At 42.4% G+C, this 21519-nt stretch overlaps 1 protein-coding gene across 1 annotated transcript in view; it reads left to right on the top strand.

The window, feature by feature from the left end:
* The window catches only part of LOC141110993 (myosin-binding protein C, fast-type-like), a 154023-nt gene that overhangs the window by 108783 nt on the left and 23721 nt on the right, over positions 1-21519 (top strand). Inside the window, exons 22-26 of the mRNA XM_073602874.1 lie at positions 808-975; positions 1701-1789; positions 1871-2066; positions 10402-10541; positions 17904-18063. Of these exons, the coding sequence (XP_073458975.1) occupies positions 808-975; positions 1701-1789; positions 1871-2066; positions 10402-10541; positions 17904-18063 (753 nt within the window). The remainder of the gene's footprint in view (positions 1-807; positions 976-1700; positions 1790-1870; positions 2067-10401; positions 10542-17903; positions 18064-21519) is intronic.

Raw genomic sequence — 21519 nt, 5'->3', positions numbered from 1 at the left:
GCACTGCTGCTATATGCAGAATGCCTTATATTTTTTTTTTCCCTAAATGGACACGGTGGGGAAGTGGGGCAATGATGTTACAATTTCCACCTTATCCAATAAGAGAAATGAATTGAAAGAAATACAAGACTTTCTGTGAATGGTGGTACTGCCAAGCAAGCAACCCCTTGGGGCCTAGAAAATTGCTGCTTCATTGTTTTAGAGCTGAATACTACAGTAATTTGCAGCCTCCACAGTGATCACTCAGGTATGAGATGTGTATACTTACTTCGGTCCAAACTGGACCAGTGTAACTATGCAAAAAAAACATACCTATAGTTCAGTATTTAAGTGGTAGTAAACCTAACCTGTTCATTTTCCACCATATAAAGCATTATTAAGCAGTTAACTTATTGCTCTGTGTAGAATCCTTCCTACCTTGTTAGTATTCATGTAATCCATCCTTTTCTTTTAATTGACATCATCAGCGCATGCGCATTTTGTCAGATTTTTCCGGCATGCTCTTTGTGCCCTAAGTCCTATGTTAATATGCTGGGGCTACGTAATTTATTTTTTCCAGCAGCAGCTGGAAAGGATTTAACACACAAAATAAAAGTAAGAAACATGCGATGGGGCTTGAATTTGCTGCACAATTGTTTACAATTATTTACTATAACTCCTTCTAAGAAGTTCAGCTGAGGGGGAGTCGGCGTTTACTACCACTTTAAGTTTACACCATTAAAGAAACTACCATTAGAAACTGTCATGCCAAGGTTTAATCATTGGCAGAGGACACTGTACAATGTATTTCTATATGTATTTTCACAGCTACTGAATGGATAACTTCCAACCAAGAGCTGGTAGAAAGATGCGGATTCACTGTGAAGGAACTTCCAACTGGAGAAAAGGTTGAATTCCGTGTGGTTGCAGTGAACATTGCTGGAAAGAGTGAACCAGCATTCATGTCTCAACCTGTCACTATTCGGGAGATTGTGCGTAAGTCTCACAAACAAATCAGACTTCATGCTTCAGATAATATCAGTTTATGCACTCTATGTTTTCTTTTTATTATAAAATTTACCAGTACATCACAAAGGAGTGTTTGAGAATTATGTTTTTACAGACATACATTAAAAATGAATGAACACCCATTCCAGCTCATGGGCTGAGTTTGCTTTTTGAGGATCACAGGGTCAAAAGAAGGTCTCCCATGGACCCAAAGTAAATAGTGAACAATCAGAATACCCCTTTTAATTTTTTCCTGTTAATGAAAGGTAAAACCTAATTAGATGCTATTATGTTCTCACAATGGGGGTTGTTTTCTCTAGTTTTCAGGAACTAGCTCAGTATATTAAAGAGTGCCCTTCATAAAGAGAAAATGCTTCTCAAAGAAAGTCGTAACTCTCCATCTCTGCAGCATAGACGTTCCATTGAAATTCTCAGGCGAAAATTTCAGCTTCACTGAGAACAAATATATTGCCCAGGAACACACATGCAGTCTGTGGCATTGGAGTTTTCAAGCTACACACTGCATTTGTTCTAAATGAGTTACTTGCAGTAAAGCTGCAGAATCAGCTTGACTGTTTTGGAATTTGTATCCGAAAATGGGGTTCTGAGAATTGCTACTTTTTTGGACTAACATTTCTTCTCATTGCATGCTTCCTTTTATATAATTGCATAAAAAGTTTTCTTATCATTTGTACTTTATTTTGATTTAACAGAACAACCAAAGATTCGCTTACCTCGCCATCTCAGACAAACCTATATCAGAAAAGTTGGGGAGCAAGTGAATCTAGTTATTCCGTTCCAGGTAACTGCATGCTGGGTGAAAAGGGACACTCTTTATTTTAATGTGACAGTTTTATCAATTCTATATCAATGACATTTACAGGGAAAACCAAGGCCAAAAGTTACATGGTCAAAAGAAGGCCAGCCCTTGGACCCAAAAATAATCAGTGTAAGAACTAGTGAAGTAGACTCTATCCTGTTTATCCGATCTGCTGAACGAAGTCACTCTGGAAAATATAGTCTGACTGTGCAGATTGAAAACATGCAAGATACTGCAGAAATAAACATTCGCGTTGTAGGTAAGTCTATGAGAAAATGGATGATGATGATTGCCGACTACCCCGTAAAGTGTTGCATATAAGCTAATATACCTTTAATACCTTCACATATAGCATACATGAAATTGACAGGTTTGGCTGTGACAAAATGTCTTTGAAAATTGGGACATTTGTACAAAATTTAACTTTTGCATCAAAATACCTTGGAGTCAAAGGAAAAAGGTGAAGTTACATTTTTTTGGAGGCATTTAAAGGGTACTTTAACCACTTCCTTACTGGGCATTTAAACCCCCCTTCCTGCCCAGACCAATTTTCAGCTTTAAGCGCTGTCACTCTTTGAATGACAATTGCACGGTCATGCAACACTGTACCCAAATTCAATTTTTATCATTTTTTTCCCCACAAAGAGAGCTTTCTTTTGGTGGTATTTAATCACTGCTGGGTTTTTTATTTTTTGCTAAAAAAAAATGAAAAAACACTGAAAATTTTGAAAAAACAAAACAGTGTTATAGTTTTGTTATAAAACTTTGCAAACAGGTAATTTTTCACTTTTGTTGATGTGCGCTGATGAGGCTGCACTGATGGGCACTGATAGGCTGCACTGATGGGCACTGATAAGGCGACACTGATGGACACTGATGAAGCGGCACTGATGGGCACTGATAGGTGGCACTGAGGTAGCACTGATGGGTGGCACTGATGGGCGGCACTAAAGAGCATTGATAGGTGGCACTGAAGGGCACTGATAGGTGGCACTGATAGGTGGCACTGATGGGCACTGCTAGGTGACAATGATAGGTGGCACTGATAGATGGCACTAATGATGAGGCACTGATTGGCAGCACTGATGGGCATTGATAGGTGGCACATGTGGGCACTGGTAGGTGGCACTGGTTGGTGGCATTGCTATGCACTGGCAGTTGGCACTGGTGGGCACAGATGCGTGGGTGATGTCTCACTCTCTTTGGGACCGCTGTCCCTCTGACACTGTCAGCACAAGCAGAAAAAAGCCAATTACCGATCTTTTGTTTACATCACATGATCAGCTGTCATTGGCTGACAGCTGATCATGTGGTAAGGGGCCGGGATCGACCACAGAGCACGCCGCTCGCTCAGGCAGCTCATGCATGGGAGGATGTCTATTGATGGCCTCTCGTCAATTAAGGTCCACGCTGTAACCGTCATTCGGCTATAGCGTGGGTGGGAAGCGGTTAAAGTATACCTACCTAGTGGAGAGGGATTAGAACACCTGTTAGTTTTGTTTTTTTATTTTATGTTTGTGCCCCTGTGTTAGGGTAATACACCCTTTCTATTTGTCATGTTTACCATTATCACTGGTAGTGTAAGTGAAAGGAAATCCCAAATTTTAGGTTGTACCTAGAACAGTGATAAAGGGGAAATCTTCCTGTGGGAACGCTAAATCTGGTGACCCTGCTTGCAACCAGAGATTCCCTCACTTCTGGATGGATTTCCTCTCACTTCTCGTTTTGGCTATGGAACAGGAAGTTAAGGGAAATCTCCCCAATGGGAAACAGGTGTAAAAAAAAGGGTTATACCCTCCCCAATCCTATCCAAAATGAAAAAAAAGTTTTGCCTTTAGTTCTACATTAATGGCGTATCTTTTTTTCATAGATACGTGTTTAAATGTATCAGCTTGATATAAAAATGTTCCTGAGGTGTGTTAATGTTTCAAATTCCTTGTTTCCATATATAGTTTGCAATTGTTAGATATATACATTGGGCAGTCATATTTGCATACGTACACATGATTTGCAGGGCTACTGTATATATTGGTTATGCTTTACTGATCCTTCTCAAAATGCAAGTCTATGTGGATGATTTACTAAAGGAGTTGAAAAAGTTCCCACAATAAATTGTGTACAGATTCACTGTAATTATCCAGTCATGCCAAAAGTAAACCCCTGTTTATTTTTTCATTGGCACATGATTGGATAATTGAAGTGAATATCCTCAACTCCTTTACCCTTGTGGTTGGGAGGTAGTTAAAAACATGAGGTTGAGCTGCATTTTTACAACTCCCAACCTGCATTTTAACTGCCTCCCTTAACCACATGACCTCCGGAAGATTTACCCCCCTTCTTGAGCAAGCCATTTTTTGCTATACAGCACTGCGTTACTTTAACTGACAATTAGGTGGTCATGTAACGCTGTATGTAAATTAAATTTGTGTCATTTTTGTCCCACAAATTGAGCTTTCTTTTGGTGGTATTTGATCACCACTGAGTTTTTTTAATTTTTTGCGCTTTAAACAAAAAAAGACAAAACGTTTATTGGATATGTTTTATGAAGAAATTGCATTTCTTCATAAATTTAGGCCAATATGTATTCTGATACATATTGTTGGTAACAAAAAGAAATCACAATAAGCGTAAATTGATTGGTTTGAGCAAAAGCGTCTACAATCTATGGTATATATACTATAATTTTTTTTTTTTCATATACTAGTAATAATGGCGGTGATCATAGACTTATAGCCGGAACAGTTGTGGGGCCGACAGCGTGAGCACGCACCCCCTACCTGGAAGTGCCTGATCACATACTAGGTACGTGATCCAGCACAGGAGAGCTGCTCTGCCGCCATATTCATAGGTGAGGCGGTCAGCAAGTGGTTAAACTGCTATGGCCGAGGACAGGGATGTACACATGCAACATGTGGAACATACTTCGTTATCTGTCTCCCTGCTGGGTGGATTTACCATGTCTCTTTATCAATGTGACCATTGTTGCCAGGGCTGAAATTGATGGGAAATTCTACAATTTGAGTTATCACTAAAACAGGACTATAATAAGTGTTGCAATGGGAACACTTGTTCCAGTGACAATGGTCTTAAAAAGATTTTACGTACTTCCTCCTCTGTTTACAGTATAGACTGGGTCAGTATGGTCTTCAGAATAAGTCCATAGTTACATTTCTGCTTTGTCTGCAGCACAGAAAGTGAAGGGACATCTCCCCAATGTAACATACCTTGACAAGGATAATGTCTACCTTTTCTATTATCATAATCAGACTCAGCAACATTACTATATTATCTATCTATTACTATAAAATGTATATATATTATGGTTCACCAGAGATATTATGGGACTGGTTGTGCCCGTTCATTTTATGGTTGTAGTTTTTTGATTATTCCACTAGGTGGTTCTAATTTTGCAATGGAAGTAGAAAAGTGTATAGGGCGCACAGGACTAACGTAGTCCAGATAATGTCTCTATTAAAGATCGGCAGTCCAAAATAAAAAGGAGAGTGTTGGTAAGGATGATGAGGATGGTGGGATGGTGATCTTCAGCAAAAAGGGCTGCAGCTTTAAAAGACTGAAGCAGGATCTATAATGACACAAAAAACAAACAAAGGCGCCTCTAAGTGCAGAAGATAAACAATTTTAATGCCCCAACTGGGTTAAAAAACACTTACAAAATAGAAGTAGTAATCAGGCACATCGTGGGTAAGGCTGCATTGGAAGGGGTCACGGTCGGAGGAAGCCTACAGAGGGAATGGATGTAGTCACTGACAGCAGCAGTGTGGGACACAGGGAGCCGCTGTGAAGCCGGCGTCGTCACCATGGAAAGACGGCGAACCCGGAAGTGATGTCATCCGCTGAGTGGCTCTGTAACCAGCCTGAACCGCAAGCAAACAGCCAGAGAGGGGATGTGATGTCATCAATAAGGGACGCGTTTCGGAACCGTCAATCGTTCCTTTTTCAACCTAGGTTGGGTTCGCCGTCTTTCCATGCTGACGACGCCGGCTTCACAGCGGCTCCCTGTGTCCCACACTGCTGCTGTCAGTGACTACATCCATTCCCTCTGTAGGCTTCCTCCGACCGTGACCCCTTCCAATGCAGCCTTACCCACGATGTGCCTGATTACTACTTCTATTTTGTAAGTGTTTTTTAACCCAGTTGGGGCATTAAAATTGTTTATCTTCTGCACTTAGAGGCGCCTTTGTTTGTTTTTTTTGGTTCTAATTTTGCATTGGCTAAACAGTGGGAGGGTAAAAATAGGCTCTACCAATCACATCTGACTTTGGGGAAATAAATCGTTACCTGCCTAGTGATCGGGATGCTTCCTGATGACGTTGTTGTGAAGACGAAACGTACGTCGAGGCGCACTTGGCCATATCACTTCCGGCCACTTCCGGTTTTTGTCTCACCACGGCAGTGGAACGCATGCCGATCAACACAGCGGGAGCGGGACGACCATACCTTCCAATAGCCTGGTGATTTATACTGTATACCTCAAGTGCCAAGGAAAGGCACCTACTAATGTAAGCGGCCATTTGGCGCATGTTTTTTAATCAATTTTTAATTAAACTGTATTACGCTATGGTCCTATTTTTTCATTTTTTAACTGTCATTGCGGTGGAGTATTAACAAGATTCCAGTCACATCTCCTCTGATATACCAGCAAGACCACAGACCCACACTAACAAGCCTGATCTGACCTTCTTTTTAGTTAAAGAGCTCATGGTGGTCTGATGAGTAGAAATTTCACTCACATCTACCGGGTGATTTTCATGAAGTTTGCCACTGGTGACGGTGTAAGGATTGAAGTTGCATCACAAAAGATATATGGACTTGGGTTTTGATTAAATTGTTGAAGCACTGTTATTATAGCACTGGATTATTAATTAATCATGAATTGTTATAGCATTTAAATCAACACTATGCACTTTATTTTGTATATGCACAAGATTTAGTTTAACCCATTAGGTCACATTATTCATAGTGCCCCAAATCAGACAAAGCTAGCACTATTGCACTTTGAGAGGAGTGGCTTATATGTTTTAGAACTAGCTCATTTAGCTATTCCATAGTGCAAGGTTCTTTTTTTTTTTCAACATAACTATATTATCTATCTATTACTATAAAAAGACCATCCATTATGTTCACACTAGAACACAGCGGCTCCCAGCAGGATTCTGGTGCGTCTCCATTCACCGTTTCAGGTCCGATTTCAGCCCGAATTTTGGGCTGAATTTGGACCTGAAACTGACCAAAAAACACACAGGGATCCTGTGCAATTCACACCGGAGCCGCTGTGGAGCTGTGTGAACCAGCACCATAGAGAGCCAGTCACATTCTCCTGCTATTTGAATTGGATGTGGGGAAATCCACATCTAATTCACAATAGTGTGAACCCAGCCTTAACCTTTAGAATATATAACTCTCCTAAACATTTTCTTGTCCCCATATTGTTACTGATAAAGGAACTACATTTAAAATAAAGTGTGCTGGATACCTGAAAAGATCAGGTCCTACTATTTCAACTATATTTAACATCATTTTTTGGACAATGGGGTTGATTTACTAAAGGTGTAAAGACTGTGCACTTTGCAAAGTGCAGTTGCACTCTGCAAGTGCACTTGCTCCACAGCTTAGTAAATGAGCAGAAGCTCTGCTGACTTTCATCATCCAATCACATTCAAGCAAAAATGCTGTTTTTTTTTATTTTCCTTGCACGTGATTGGGTGATCTTTGCAAAGTGATACCTTACCTCATTTACTAAGCTCTGGAGCAACTGCACTTGCAGAGGGCACCTGCAAAGTGCACAGTCTTTTTGCCTTTAGTAAATCAACCCCTATGTCCAGAAATGGCTGCATAACCCCCCCCCCCTTTCTCTAGCTCTATCTCAGGCTACAGAATGTGCAAGGTTTATTTTAATCCCTCCTAATTCAGATTTGAAAGTGTGAATTTACTAGTCCTGAATTGGTCATGAAGGCGCTCCTGTCATTCCAAGAACTTGGCAACCCTTCCAAATGATTATAACTACCCTGCATGCTGGTGTCATGCCAATGCCTTGCTGCCAAAATCTTCATTATTTCATCATATGTATCTTCTATAAACACCAATTTAAAACAGAGACTATTCATCTTAGTGAAGGGAAAGCAAAATATTTTAATGTATTGTGACAGATGCTGAATGCAGAACATTTAAGTAAACCTGTCGAGTAAAAAATAAGGAGGTTGCTATTATAATAAAGACCTCTCCTTGCGAAAATTAAGTTGCCGGACTGTTGACCATCTTGTTTCATTTAGTTTAGGCACTGACTTAGGATAAGCATGCAGACAAGGATTTTTGACTTTACATTAGCTTTCTTGGTCTACATACTTGTGTTTAGTAAAGCCCCATACACATTGTCCGAATGTTGGGCGACATCGGCCGGTTCAATAAAAACTCCCCGACATTTGGCCCGTATGTATGACAGCTGGTCCGACAGAAGCCTGGCCATCTCCCTGTCAAAATGCAACAGCTCAGTGGGGGAGATCGCTGTAATTTATTTATTTATGGTACTTATATAGCATCTGTCAATTTATGCAGTACTTTACATATACATTGTACATTCACATTGGTCCCTATCCTCAAGGAACTTACAATCTAAGGTCCCTAACTCACATTCATATACAAGGGGCTAATTTAGGCAGAAGCCAATTAACCTACCAGTATGTCTTTGGAGTGTGGGAGGAAACCGGAGTACGCGGAGGAAACCCACGCAGGCACAGGGAGAACATGCAAACTTCAGGCAGGTAGTGTCATGGTTGGGATTTGAACCAGTGACCCTTCTTACTGCTAGGTGAGAGTGCTACCCACTACACCACTGTGCGGCCCCATAATGTTGTTGGATCGTTAGCACAGCGGCTCCGACCGGAGCCAACAGGTTTTTTTCATTCAACCTGCTGGAGATGATTTACTAAAGGCAAATCTACTTTGCGCTACAAGTGCACTGTAAGTGCACTTGGAAGTGCAGTCGATTTAGATCTGAGGGGAAGATCTGAAATGAGGGGAGGCTCTGCTGATTTTATCATCCAATCATGTGTAAGCTAAAATGCTGTTTTTTTATTGGCTTGCATGTCCCCCTCAGATCTACAGTGATAAATTGACAAGGGAAGGAAACTATACCAGAGATAAATCCTAGAGGCTTCTGCCACATCTCAAAAGCAGCTTTGTAGAGAAAAAGGGGATGTCCCCAAGGGATCGTGTGGGCAGAAGACCAATAAAGGATAATATGAAAAGGGGTACCAAATATGTAAAAAATTACCAAATTTTATTCAAAATACAATTAGAAAGAAATACATTACAAAAATACAAAAATGAGTTAAAATCAAAGGAGAACATATTCATAAATGCAAATAATGTAAGCAACTGATGAATGCTATGACCCACGCTTGAAAGCGCAGCTGTTATGAAACCAACCACTCTACATGTTTCGGAAAAGTCACAGAAAGTTAAGTTCCTCTCTATGAGAAATATACTTCCTTCTTCAGGGGTTTAGGTGGGTTATGTTGTTGCATTTCTATCACAGACAAGAGGAAAAGTATAAATATGTGTGTGTGGAGGTACCCAAACATTGTAAATTACAGTTCATTCATATATTGGCATAAAGATAGCAGGGATATAGTCAAAGATATGCAGTTTGATACTCACAAATCAAAGATGTTGTATTACATATCAAAGAGATTACACAGCACGTATGCAGACGGTTGGAGTTCCACATCTAGGAAGTCCTTTTGGGGTTTCGTTAATTAGATGTACCAACACGTGGGGGAGGTTAACATCATCTAATTTGGTGACTATGGGACATATAGAGATTCCCATAAAAGCAGGGTGATGCAGGGGTATCAAAAAACTCCCATCCCCCAAATAGAGCAGCAGAAGCGGCAGGTCAGGGCTCGCAGGAGCCACCCAAATGGGGTATGGAGAGCACGGGCCTGTCAAAACACAGAAGAAATGTATATATGTATATTACTAATCTCTTCCTATAATGTAAAGGTAGTGCCATAGTGTTATTAAGTGGTGAAAACAGACTGGTAGATGAGAGGATCCTGACCAGTGAGGGACAAAACAGGCAGCTTAGAGAGAGTCAAACAATGTATGGGGTTAGAACTGTAGAAAAAGACTGTATCAGGGAAGAATGGAGAGTACATAGAGACAAAGCAAATGTAGATGATGTCTGTGTTCTAACCTTCTCTTTAGATGGATCGCAGTGTGTCCGTGTCAGGCGCCTCCACTGTATAACACACAGATCTACAGCGACTGCATTTCCAAGTGCACTTGCAGTGCACTTGTAGTATAAAGTGGATTTGCCTTTACTGAATAAACCCTATAGTGTGTACCAGGCTTTAATTGCCAAGCAACCAGCATTTTCAGAAAGAGGTTAGCAATGACAACTCCTGTATTACTCCCGTGATGGGTTTACTTTAAAATGTGTCTTTATATTTCAGTTTGGGCAAAAATATGTTTTTGAAGGCAGAGAGTGTGTTTACATAGGACATACGTGGACCTTATTTGATTACATATCTGTCTTTTGAGGTTTAAAAATATATTTTTGATTATGTATGCAGAGAAGCCTGGTCCTCCACAAGCTGTGACTGTCAAAGAGGTCTGGGGTTTCAACGCTCTGGTGGAATGGGTGCCACCAAAGGACAATGGAAATTCTGAAATCTTAGGCTACACTATACAAAAGGCTGATAAGAAGACAAAGGTAAATGTGTGCTTATGTGTAATGTACAGATTTCTTTTTATATAACTAAATAATCCTACTCTGGCTGATTTCAAACAATAAAACCTTAAAGTAGCACTAATGTAGAAAAATTACCGTAGGTTTGAACCTCCTCTTCCTACATCGCATGTGTGCTGTGACCCTAAGTAAAGGCCTTTTGTTTATGTTTTACCTACAGATAACCACTGTCTGTAAACCTAACCCTAACCGGCTCGTGCACACTATAAGAAAATCGGGCGAACATTTTCGTCCAAAGAATTTTCGTGCGATTTTTGTATAGTGTGTACACAACTTTCAACAGCAGATTCCAAATTTTTGTATGATTTTCGTATAGTGTGTACACAACTTTTGACAGCCAATTCCGAATTTTCGTACGAAAATTCCCGAAGGGACAAACTCCAAAATTTTTCTCGTACGGGAACAGAACGATTTTTGTTTAATGTGTACTGTTTTCGTATGATTTTCGTACAAGATAAACAAAGATAAACAAGATAACAAAAATAACAAACAACAATAAAAAAGCCTTTGTCATGCGAGAATTTTCATACGAATTTTCATTCATTGGTTCCGATTTGCTGTGAAACAAGGAAATTGGACGAATGTTGGCCCGATTTTCTTATAGTGTTTACCCCACACACATTTTTTTTTTTATATTTTGGAGAAGGATTTGAACACCTGTTAGGTTTTTATTGCTGACTGTAATTGCATTTGAAATCAAAGTGTCACACTGAAATCCAAAATAAGGTTTTAATCCAAATATTTTTTAAGTATAAGAGACAACATGTTTCAAGGTGACACACATTTTATCAGGGCTGCAACATGAAAATGAGCAAGAAAAATGAAAATAAAAATTGTCATTTTGCGGGGATAAATAAAAAAAAAGTCACATTCATGACTGTATGACTGTATACTGTATACTGACTGTATGACTGTATACTGTATATACACATGAATCCACAAGCCTGAGTTGATTTAAGCTGATATATCCATCTAGTTTCCAGCTGTAATATAGATTTATCTACCCCCCCTTCCCCCAGACTATGTACACTATATTGTCAAAAGTATTGTGACACCTGCCTTAAAGTGGTTGTAAACCCTGTACAACCACTTTTACCTACAGGAAAGCCTATAGTAAGGCTTACCTGTAGGTGCTGGAAATTTCTCCTAAACCTGCACAGTTTAGGAGATATTTACAATATACGCTTGCGGCGACATCATCAGTGCATGCGCACTTTAGAAAGGGTGCAATTGTGCCGTGACTGGCGGCTCCTACGCGCATGCGCAGGAGTGACGTCATGTGACTTCGACCAGTCACAGAGCCGGAGTCCACGGCCCTGGAAGGAAGAGGGCTGAAGATGGATGCTTCCAGCCAGTGGGGACAGCGGTGACATTGCAATGCATAGTAGCCCATTATACTTTAAGCTTGCAGGGAAATAAAGAGGAAGTAAAACCCATCAGGCCTTACCTTCTCTTTAAGGCTGGGTTCACACTATTGCAAATTGGATGCGGGTTTCCCGCATCCAATTCACATGTCAGGAGATTGTGACCGTCTCTCTATGGAGACGGTTCACACATCTCCAGAGCAGGTCTGGTGTGAATTGCACAGATGTCCTGTGCGTCTTCTGGTCCGTTTCAGGTCCCGAATTCAGCCAGAAATTCGGACTGAAATTGGACCTAAAAGAGTGCAGGGACGTCCCGGACCCCTGCGGTGAGCCACTCCGTGCGGCAGTGTGAACCCAGCCTTATACGCACATGAACTTTAATGGCATCCTAGTCTTAGTTCGTAGGGTTCAATATTGAGTTGGACCACCCTTTGCAGCTATAACATCTTTAACTCTTCTGGGAAGGCTGTCCACAAGGTTTAGGAGTGTGTCTATGGGAATGTTTGACTATTCTTCCAAAAGCGCATTTGTGAGGTCAGGCACTGATGTGGATGAGAAGGCCTGGCTCGCAGTCTCCGCTCTAATTCATCCCAAAAGTGTTTTATCGGGTTGAGGTCAGGACTCTGTGCTGGCCACTCAAGTTCCTCCATCCCAAACTCGCTCATCCATGTCTTTATGGACCTGCTTTGTGCACTGGCGCGCAGTCATGCTGGAACAGGAAGGGGCCATCCCCAAACTATTTCCACAAAGTTGGAAGCATGAAATTGTCCAAAATGTCTTGGTATGTTGACGCCTTAAGAGTTCCCTTCACTGGAGCTAAGGGGCCAAACCTAACCGCTGAAAAACAACCCCACATCATAATCCCCCCTCCACTAAATGATTTGGACCAGTGCACAAAGCAAACCTCCCTAAAACACTAACTCACTCGTTAACCCTAAGGCTCCTTTCACACTACTGCGACTTCAAAGTTGCCACGATTTTACCGCAATTTTGATGTGATTTTGCTGTGATTTCAGGGAATGCCTGTGTAAACTTGAGGTATATGGACCTTAACTCGCATCAAAGCCAGACCAAAGTAGTACAGGGACTACTTTGAAGTCGGTGCGACTTGAAGTTGCACAGATATGAATGGTATTCATTGGAAAACATGGGGTACAACTTGTCATGCGACTTTGCAGTCCCAAGTCGCATGACCATTGTATAACAGATGATCCATACTTCCCTCCCTTACCATTAACTCCATTAATGGAGACCACACCAAGTTGGAGTAAATATTGGCCGTAGCAGCCTCTTTATTAACAAACTCAACTTAAATTAATATAACTGTATAAAACATTTGTTAAACCAAAAAACCCATCAGTCAATACTTATTATGGTCTTTGCAGGAAACCCCAATCTACCATATGATTTTAATAATGCACTGCGGTACTTTTTATCCTAAATAGGTCACCAGCTGACATACTAGCTCGGAGACAAAACCACTGACCACAGTGCACCCGTTAACCAAATTCCAGCTAAACCACCGTTAGCTGGAATACCACCAGCGGGACCCATACCATGGGCCCCGAACTCATTCTTATCCGAGGTTTCTTCCTTCACCTGCAAAAGACCAACACCCGCCAACTGCCATGACATCCTTAGGACCCAACAGCTCTGTGGAAAAAAAAAAGCGTAAAAAGAGAAACAACAACAACAATAACAGGAAGGGTGGGTGGGAAGCTCGCTCCTCACGCTGCCACTGAGCGCTGGGGAGGGGCCACCTCATTTTTTACTGCCTATGACTCCTCCTCCAGCTGCTCCAATCAGGTGAGTTTTTTTATTTCTTCCACTCTATCCTCTGTTTCCACTGTCATGAAAGCCCTGTGCTAATTTATTTTATTTTTTGCTCCGGGCTTCTCTTGACCATTGTATAACAAATGATCCATACTTCCCCATACCTGCCCAACCAACCCGTACTCCAAGTCCCCTTATCATTAACCCCATTAATGGAGATCACACCAAGTTGGAGTAAATATTGGCCGTAGTAGGCCTCTTTATTAACAAACTCAACTTACATTAATATAACTGTATAAAACATCTGTTAAAACAAAAAACCCATCAGTCAATACTCGCGTTGGTCTTTGCAGGAAATCCCAAACTACCATATGATTGTAATAATGCACTGCGGTACCTTTTATCCTAAATAGGCCTCCAGCTGACATACTAGCTTGGAGACAAAACCACTGACTGCAGTGCACCTGTTAACCAAATTCCAGCTAAACCACCGTTGGTTGGAATACCACCAGCGGGACCCATACCACCAGTGGGTCCCAAACTCTTCCTTATCTGAGGTTTCTTCCTTACCCGCAAAGACCAACACCCGCCACAGCATCCAAGGGGAAAACCTTACCCTTGTGTACCCCTCCACACCCATAAGGTTACATAGTTACATAGTTACAGGTATCACCAAGTATTCACTTCCAGCTCTAAATGTCTGATAACCAGCCCCCCATTCCTAACCACAAATCTGCTAAAGTACAGAAAGAAAAAACAGACGATGCCCCAGACGATGTCATTGTGTTGACGAAACGTACCTCGGGAGGAGTTGACGCGCTGACGTCACCACGCACTAGCATCTCTATTGGACGGGCGTTCTGCATAGCCGGGCGGCTTCCTATGCTGTTTGTTTTTAATTCATTGTAAGTGCAACCTATTTTTTAACCTTCATTAAACCCCTTGATGGAATAACACTATGGTGAGTTTTTTCTATCCTGGCTTTTTATGACTGCCTGTCAGAGGTCTCTGGCTCAGGAGAGTCTGGCAAATATCCACGTCATTTGGTGAATGTTTTGGTGAATGTTTAACTTCCCTGGAACATCTGCTATGTCCTTAATACCAGCACCGGATTCAGAGCCAATTGCCTGTTTTTTGGGATAGAGGCCCGAACCAGGTTTGAGGTCACAAACCTATCTTGTTTGCTGTTTGGTTAGCGTGCATTTCTCATGGTGGTCACTTTTTGGATACGGTGGTGGTCCGTCACGGAATCAAGTCAATTTATATATGAACTCACACACTTTATTTACATTTTTTTAATACTTTTTATATATTTCACAATTTTTTGTGTGTTGTATATCAATATCAATTTCATTGAACATTTCATTTAATAATTGGGAGAAATTAATTAATTCATTATTTATTTATTTATGTATAGATTTAATTTTTCACAATCAAGGTTTTTTACCTACTTATTTACATTTACATTATTTACATAGAGTGAATTATCCGCTAATGTTCAATGATTTAATATCTTTATTTGGGATTTTTATTTTTCATTTTTTTATATTGAATTTAATATTTTCCATTTTTCATTCAATTTTAGCGCTGCCACTGTTTTTTCTTTCTGTACTATTTGGTGTATCTCACTTCTAGCAGCAGCTTCCTTTATACTGTTTCTGGATATAGTGCGGTATTATACTTTTTTTGTTTAAATCTGCTAAAGTCCCTGTTAACCTTTTTCCGGGCTTTATTAAGCCGCTCCACCGATCTAGCCAATCGCCAAGTCGTCTGAGCAATGATGTCGGACCATACAATCAGCATCTCTGGAAAAGCCATGCGGAGCCGCAGGAAATCAAATTCGATATCCCGCATAATGTCCAACACGGACCTTAAGCCCAAATCATTGCCGCCGATGTGTAACACCAACACGTCCTGCGGCCTATCCAGACGTGCAAAGCGATGCACTTCTGGAGCCGTACTGCTCCAGAGCATACCCGGTAATCCCAACCACCGGACACAGGCTTCCTGTCTAGGAATGCACAATTGTCTCTCATCAGGCCTAACATCTGCTCTTTTTGACCCCCAAAAACCATAGGAGTGGCCCAATATCCAGACCAGGCCCTGCACGACACCTGAAAGAGAAGAAAAAACAAACCAACATAACAACCAATATGCACCTATAAACATGCATACGCATACAAACATGCCCAATGAGCTCCCCTACCCCCTTACTCTGACAACAGGTGAGAACGAACGTATAACCTGAACCAATGCAATTCCCACCTACCAATGCGCTTCACCACCTCCTCATCCAATCTCCATTTGGCAGCCTCCATTGCCGCCCCAATTCGAAAAGAATGCAATGAAAATTCCTTGTTCCCAAACCCATCGCCTTTAGGCATTTCCGGAAAACAGAAATTAATTGAAATCTTGACAAAGGGGTACCGTCACCATGCACCAAAAAGGACACTGCCAAATGCAGACGTACTGTGAGGAATTCCCTTACCACCTCCACCGGACATAAGATCAAACCTGGTACCGAAAATACCTAAACCTACCTGCCCCTGCCCACCTGATCCGTTTTGGATTTGCGCAACACCAGGGACAACCTATCCTCCCCACAGGTGACCTGCGTAGCCCACATACCCCCCTGTACCTTCTTGGAAGGGCCAACTAACTCACCGATCCAAAACGCCCCAAAGAACGCAAGGGAGAATGCTGCTTTAAACAAAGAGACCTCATAGGCTGATGAACACTGAAAAACCAACTGGGCTAAAACCCTCCCCAAAATCTCAAACAAAACAGGGCTCCTGGAGTCCCTGCACTTCTGAGAGCGCCAATACCCCTTCATCGCTTGCCGTACCCAAAAATCTTTCATGAAGTTCTGGCAAGCCTGTAATTTGAACAAAAATGCCAATCCTGACAATTTTTTCTCCAACCCGACACCGATACCCCCTCTTCCAGATTCCATGAGACAAAATACCGAACCACCAACCATACTTCCTGTCTCTCCTGCTCAATCTCGACCTGTTGCAAAAAGGACAACCATTCGCTCCATACTCTGCTATATGCAGCCCACATCGCGACACTTACAGACCGTCTGATGCATCTGGAGACGATTCCATGGCAATCTTCCACAGCCATTTGGGACAAGGAACCCCGCTTTGCTCCGCCAGCCGAGACCTCCGAGCTCATGTGGACTCCTGCCCCCCTGTACTGGCTCCAGGTGCCCCATCGCCCAGTATCATAGACAGCCGCTCCTGCAGGCACCCCGCACCCCATGATGCTGCCTCTGCCTGCAGCTGGGACAACAGTGTGTCCCCCACCAACATGGTGTGCCTCAGCCAAGCTCACTCCTCATGCTGCCACTAACCGCTGGGGAGGGGCCATCTACTTTTTTACTGCCTATGACCCCCCCTCCTCCAGCTGCCCCAATCAGGTGAGCTTTCTTATTTCTTCCACTCTGTCCCCTGTTTCACCGTCATGAAAGCCCTGCGCTATTTTTTTTTTTTTTGCTCCGGGCTTCTCTGGACAAGTTGTACAAGTGTGAAAGGGGCCTTACAGAAGCCCTAATAAACACCCTATGTGTAACACTAAACTTCACAATAACACTTCCAGTAACATTACCCTCCGTAATGTAAGCTTAAAGTATAACTAAAGGCAAAACTTTTTTTAAAGTTTTGGATAGAGTGCAGAGGGATTAGAACTGTCAGGATTTTTTGCTGTCTGTGCCCCCGTTAAGGAGATTTACCCCAAATTTTAGGTTGTCCACAGAAAAGTAATAGAGAGGAAATCTTCCAATGGGGACACTAGTTTTGCTGACCTGAGGATTCCCAAGGAATTCTCTTTATTTGCAGGATTTCCTCTCACTTCCTGTTTGGCCATGGGACAGGAAGTGAATGGTAATGTCCACAATGTGACACAGATGGTGAAAAAAAAAATTGACAGGGGTTATAATCTTCCCTTGCTCTATCCAAAATGAAAAAACAAGTTTTACCGATTGTATTTTAATTTCTTGTTGCATACATCTCTACTATGGCATCCTTTACCCTGAAGACCAACCCTTCTTGTGTTGAAGAAAAGCAGCACTGAAATCTTTCTACAAAATATATTGCTAGGTTTTTAATTTTATGTTAATCTAAAAAATATACATTTAGAAAGAAGTTCAAATGTTCACTTTTTTGTGTCATTCTCTGATACTCCTCAGGAATGGTTCAATGTATATGAGCACAATCGTCAGCCACGCTGTACAGTATCTGACCTCATCATGGGAAATGAATATTACTTCAGAGTGTTCAGTGAGAACATAGTTGGCCTTAGTGAGAACCCAGGAGTCTCCAAGAACACAGCCGTCATCCAAAAAACAGGTAGGTATAAATTACCATCCAGAAACATATGTAAAACTAGACACCATAGCTTTCTAAAGTAAAATTGAACCCAAGAAGAAAAATGTAATATAGTACAGCTTACTCATCCTTACATTTCATGGCTGCATTTGTTTTCTTTTATTTTTCAGGCTTATTTATCATTTATTGTTACCTTTAACCACTTAAGGACTGGAAGATTTTCCCCCTTAATGACCAGGCTATTTTTTGTGACACTGCGTCGTTTAGCTGACAATTTCGAGGTCATGTGATGCTGTACCCAAACAAAATTGACGTCCTTTTTTCACACAAATATAGCTTTCTATTGGTGGTATTTGATCACCTCTGCGGTTTTTATTTTTTGCGGTATAAGCAAAAAAAGACAGACAATTTTGAAAAATAAAACAAAATGTTTTACTTTTTGCTATAATAAATATCCCCCCCCCCCCCCAAAAAAAAAAACCTCTTCATCAGTTTAGGCCAATATGTATTCTACATATTTTTGGCAAAAAAAAAAAATGCAATAAGCGTTTATTGATTGGTTTGCGCAAAAGTTATAGCGTCTACAAAATAGGGTATAGATTTATGGCATGTTTATTATTTTTTATTTTTTTACTAGTAATGGCGGTGATCTGCAGTTTTTTTGCAGGACTCCTACATTGCGGCGGACAGATCGGACACTTTTTTGGGACCACTGACATTTATACAGTGATCAGTGCTATAAAAATGCACTCATTACTGTATAAATGACACTGGCAGGGAAGGGAGTAACACTAGTGGTGATCAAGGAGTTAAATGTGTTCCCTGGGAGGTGTTTCTAACTGTGGGGGGAGGGGACTGACTGGAGGAGGAGAGAAATCGCTGTTCCTGATCACTAGGAACAGACAATCACTCTCTACTCCCCTGTCAGAACGGGGACCTGTTTGTTTACATTGACAGATCCCCGTCCTGGCTCTCTGTGGAGCAATCGCAGGTGGCCAGTGGACATCGCCACTGCCAGCCACATGCATCTGCTCCCCTGCCATGCAGTAGGCCTTCTATAGCTCTTAAAAGAGCCAACGTACAACTTCGGCGATTTGCGGGAGTGAGCCGACCTGCCGCAGTATACAACGGCAGCTGGTCAGCAAGTGGTTAACACCTGCTAGTAATACACTTCCTGTCCTAGGGTGGAATATTGTTGTCACTGTAGGACAGAAGTTGTGTTAGGACTGTAGAATACCTCCCCTTTCCATATCATAGGAGGAATTGTTTTTTAGTTCACTGCGAGAACTGGGCAGGGAACTGGAAGTTATCAGAAGCATATACTGTAAGTTAACCCCTTCACGCTGACAGTATGCAAATAATGCGGCCTATTGGCGGGTGGAACTTAACGCTAAGCAGTCGCATATTAGTGTACCAGATTGTAAATACAGCTATTCCCAGAACGCATGCCCTGCGCACTCCCGGCACAATTACCAGCAGCAAACGGAAGCCTCCCGATCGCAAGTGACTGCTGTGACAGCCAATCACAGCGGTCACATGATCATAAACATCACCTCCCGGCATCAGAAACCCCCTTAAAGGGCCAGGCGGCACCGGCACAAAATGGTTAACATGATAACATTAAATTAACAAATGCCTTTTGTTAATTTATATAGTGAACAATTTGGGGTGTTCGCGGCAAATCCGAAAGCCCCGGAACACCCTTTAAAAGTCTATGGGAGAAATCAATAGTGCTAATTTTAAAGGCTTATATGCATGGTATTGTCATAAAAAGTGTTTGGGGACCTGGGTCCTGCCCCAGGGGACACGTATCAATGCAAAAAAAAGTTTTAAAAACGGACGTTTTTTCGGGAGCAGTGATTTTAATAATGCTTAAAGTGAAACAATAAAAGTGTAATATTCCTTTAAATTTTGTAGGGGGTGTCTATAGTATGCCTGTAAAGTGGCGCATGTTTCCCGTGTTTACAACAGTCCAAGAGAAAAATGACATTTCTAAAGGAAAAAAAGTCATTTAAAAGTACTCGCGGCTATAATGAATTGTCGGTCTGGGCAATACACATAAAAGTTAATTGATAAAAACGGCATGGGATTTCCCCACAGGGGAACCCTGAACCAAAATTTAAAAAAAAAATGTGTGGGGGTCCCCCCAAATTCCATACCAGGCTCTTCAGGTCTGGTATGGATTTTAAGGGGAACCCCACGTCAAAATTTAAAAAAAAATGGCGTGGGGGTCCCCCTCAAAATGCATACCAGACCCTTCAGGTCTGGTATGGATTTTAAGGGAAACCCCGTGCCAAAATTAAAAAAAAAATGGCGTGGGGTCCTCCCAAAAATCCGTACCAGACCCTTATCTGAGCACGCAACCTGGCAGGCCGCAGGAAAGAAGGGGGGATGAGAGAGTGGCCCCCCTCCTGAACCGTACCAGGCCACATGCCCTTAAAATTGGGAGGGTGCTTTGGGGTAGCCCCCCAAAGCACCTTGTCCCCATGTTGATGGGGAGAAGGACCTCATCCCCACAACCCTTGCTCGTGGTTGTGGGGGTCTGTGGGGGGGCTTATTGGAATCTGGAAGCCCCTTTTAACAAGGGGACCCCCAGATCCCGGCCTCCCTCCTGTGTGAAATGGTACCCCTACCATTTCACAAAAAATGTGTGAAAATGGTAAAAAAAAACACGCCTTGGGACAAGTCCTTTATTAAAAAAATGAAAACATAAAACTGTCCCATGGAGTCTTCTTCTTCTTCTCACGCTCCGACGGACCGAAAAAGAAGAAAAAAAAGCCGCACGCCACCTACGATCTGCCTCCATGGGAGGCACCCGCCGTAATGACCGGCCGCTCTCAGGTGACAGCTCTTTTATAACTGAGGGTAGGGCCACACGATGACATCGCCGGGTGACCCCACCCCCTCTGATGCATGGGGACATCCCTATGGCTTCCCCGTAGCGTTAGAGGGGGCGGGGTCACTCGGTTATGTAACCGGGTGGCCCTGCCCCCTCTGACGCTACAGGGAAGCCATAGGGATGTCCCCGTGCGTCAGAGGGAGGCGGGCCGGGTGGCCCCGCCCCCTCTGATGCTAAGGGGAAGCCATAGGGATGTCCCCGTGCGTCAGAGGGAGGTGGACCGGGTGGCCTCGTCCCCCTCTGACGCTACGGGAAAGCCATAGGGATGTCCCCGTGCATCAGAGGGGGCGGGGTCACCCGGCGACGTCATCGTGTGGCCCTGCCCTCAGTTATAAAAGAGCTGTCACCTGAGAGCGGCCAGTCATTATGGCGGGTGCCTCCCATGGAGGCAGATCGTAGGCGGCGTGCGGCTTTTATTTTTTTTATTTTTCAGTCCGTCGGAGCGTGAGAAGAAGAAGAAGAAGACTCCGTGGGACAGTTTAATTTTTTAATTTTTTTAATAAAGGACTTGTCCCAAGGCGTATATTGTGGTTTTTTTAACCATTTCCACACATTTTTCGTGAAATGGTAGGGGTACA

This window comes from Aquarana catesbeiana, linkage group LG10 (genome assembly GCF_042186555.1).
Source record: "Aquarana catesbeiana isolate 2022-GZ linkage group LG10, ASM4218655v1, whole genome shotgun sequence".
NCBI lineage: Eukaryota > Metazoa > Chordata > Amphibia > Anura > Ranidae > Aquarana > Aquarana catesbeiana.
Note: the sequence above shows the minus strand (reverse complement) of the source record. Positions and strands in the feature narration are given on the sequence as shown.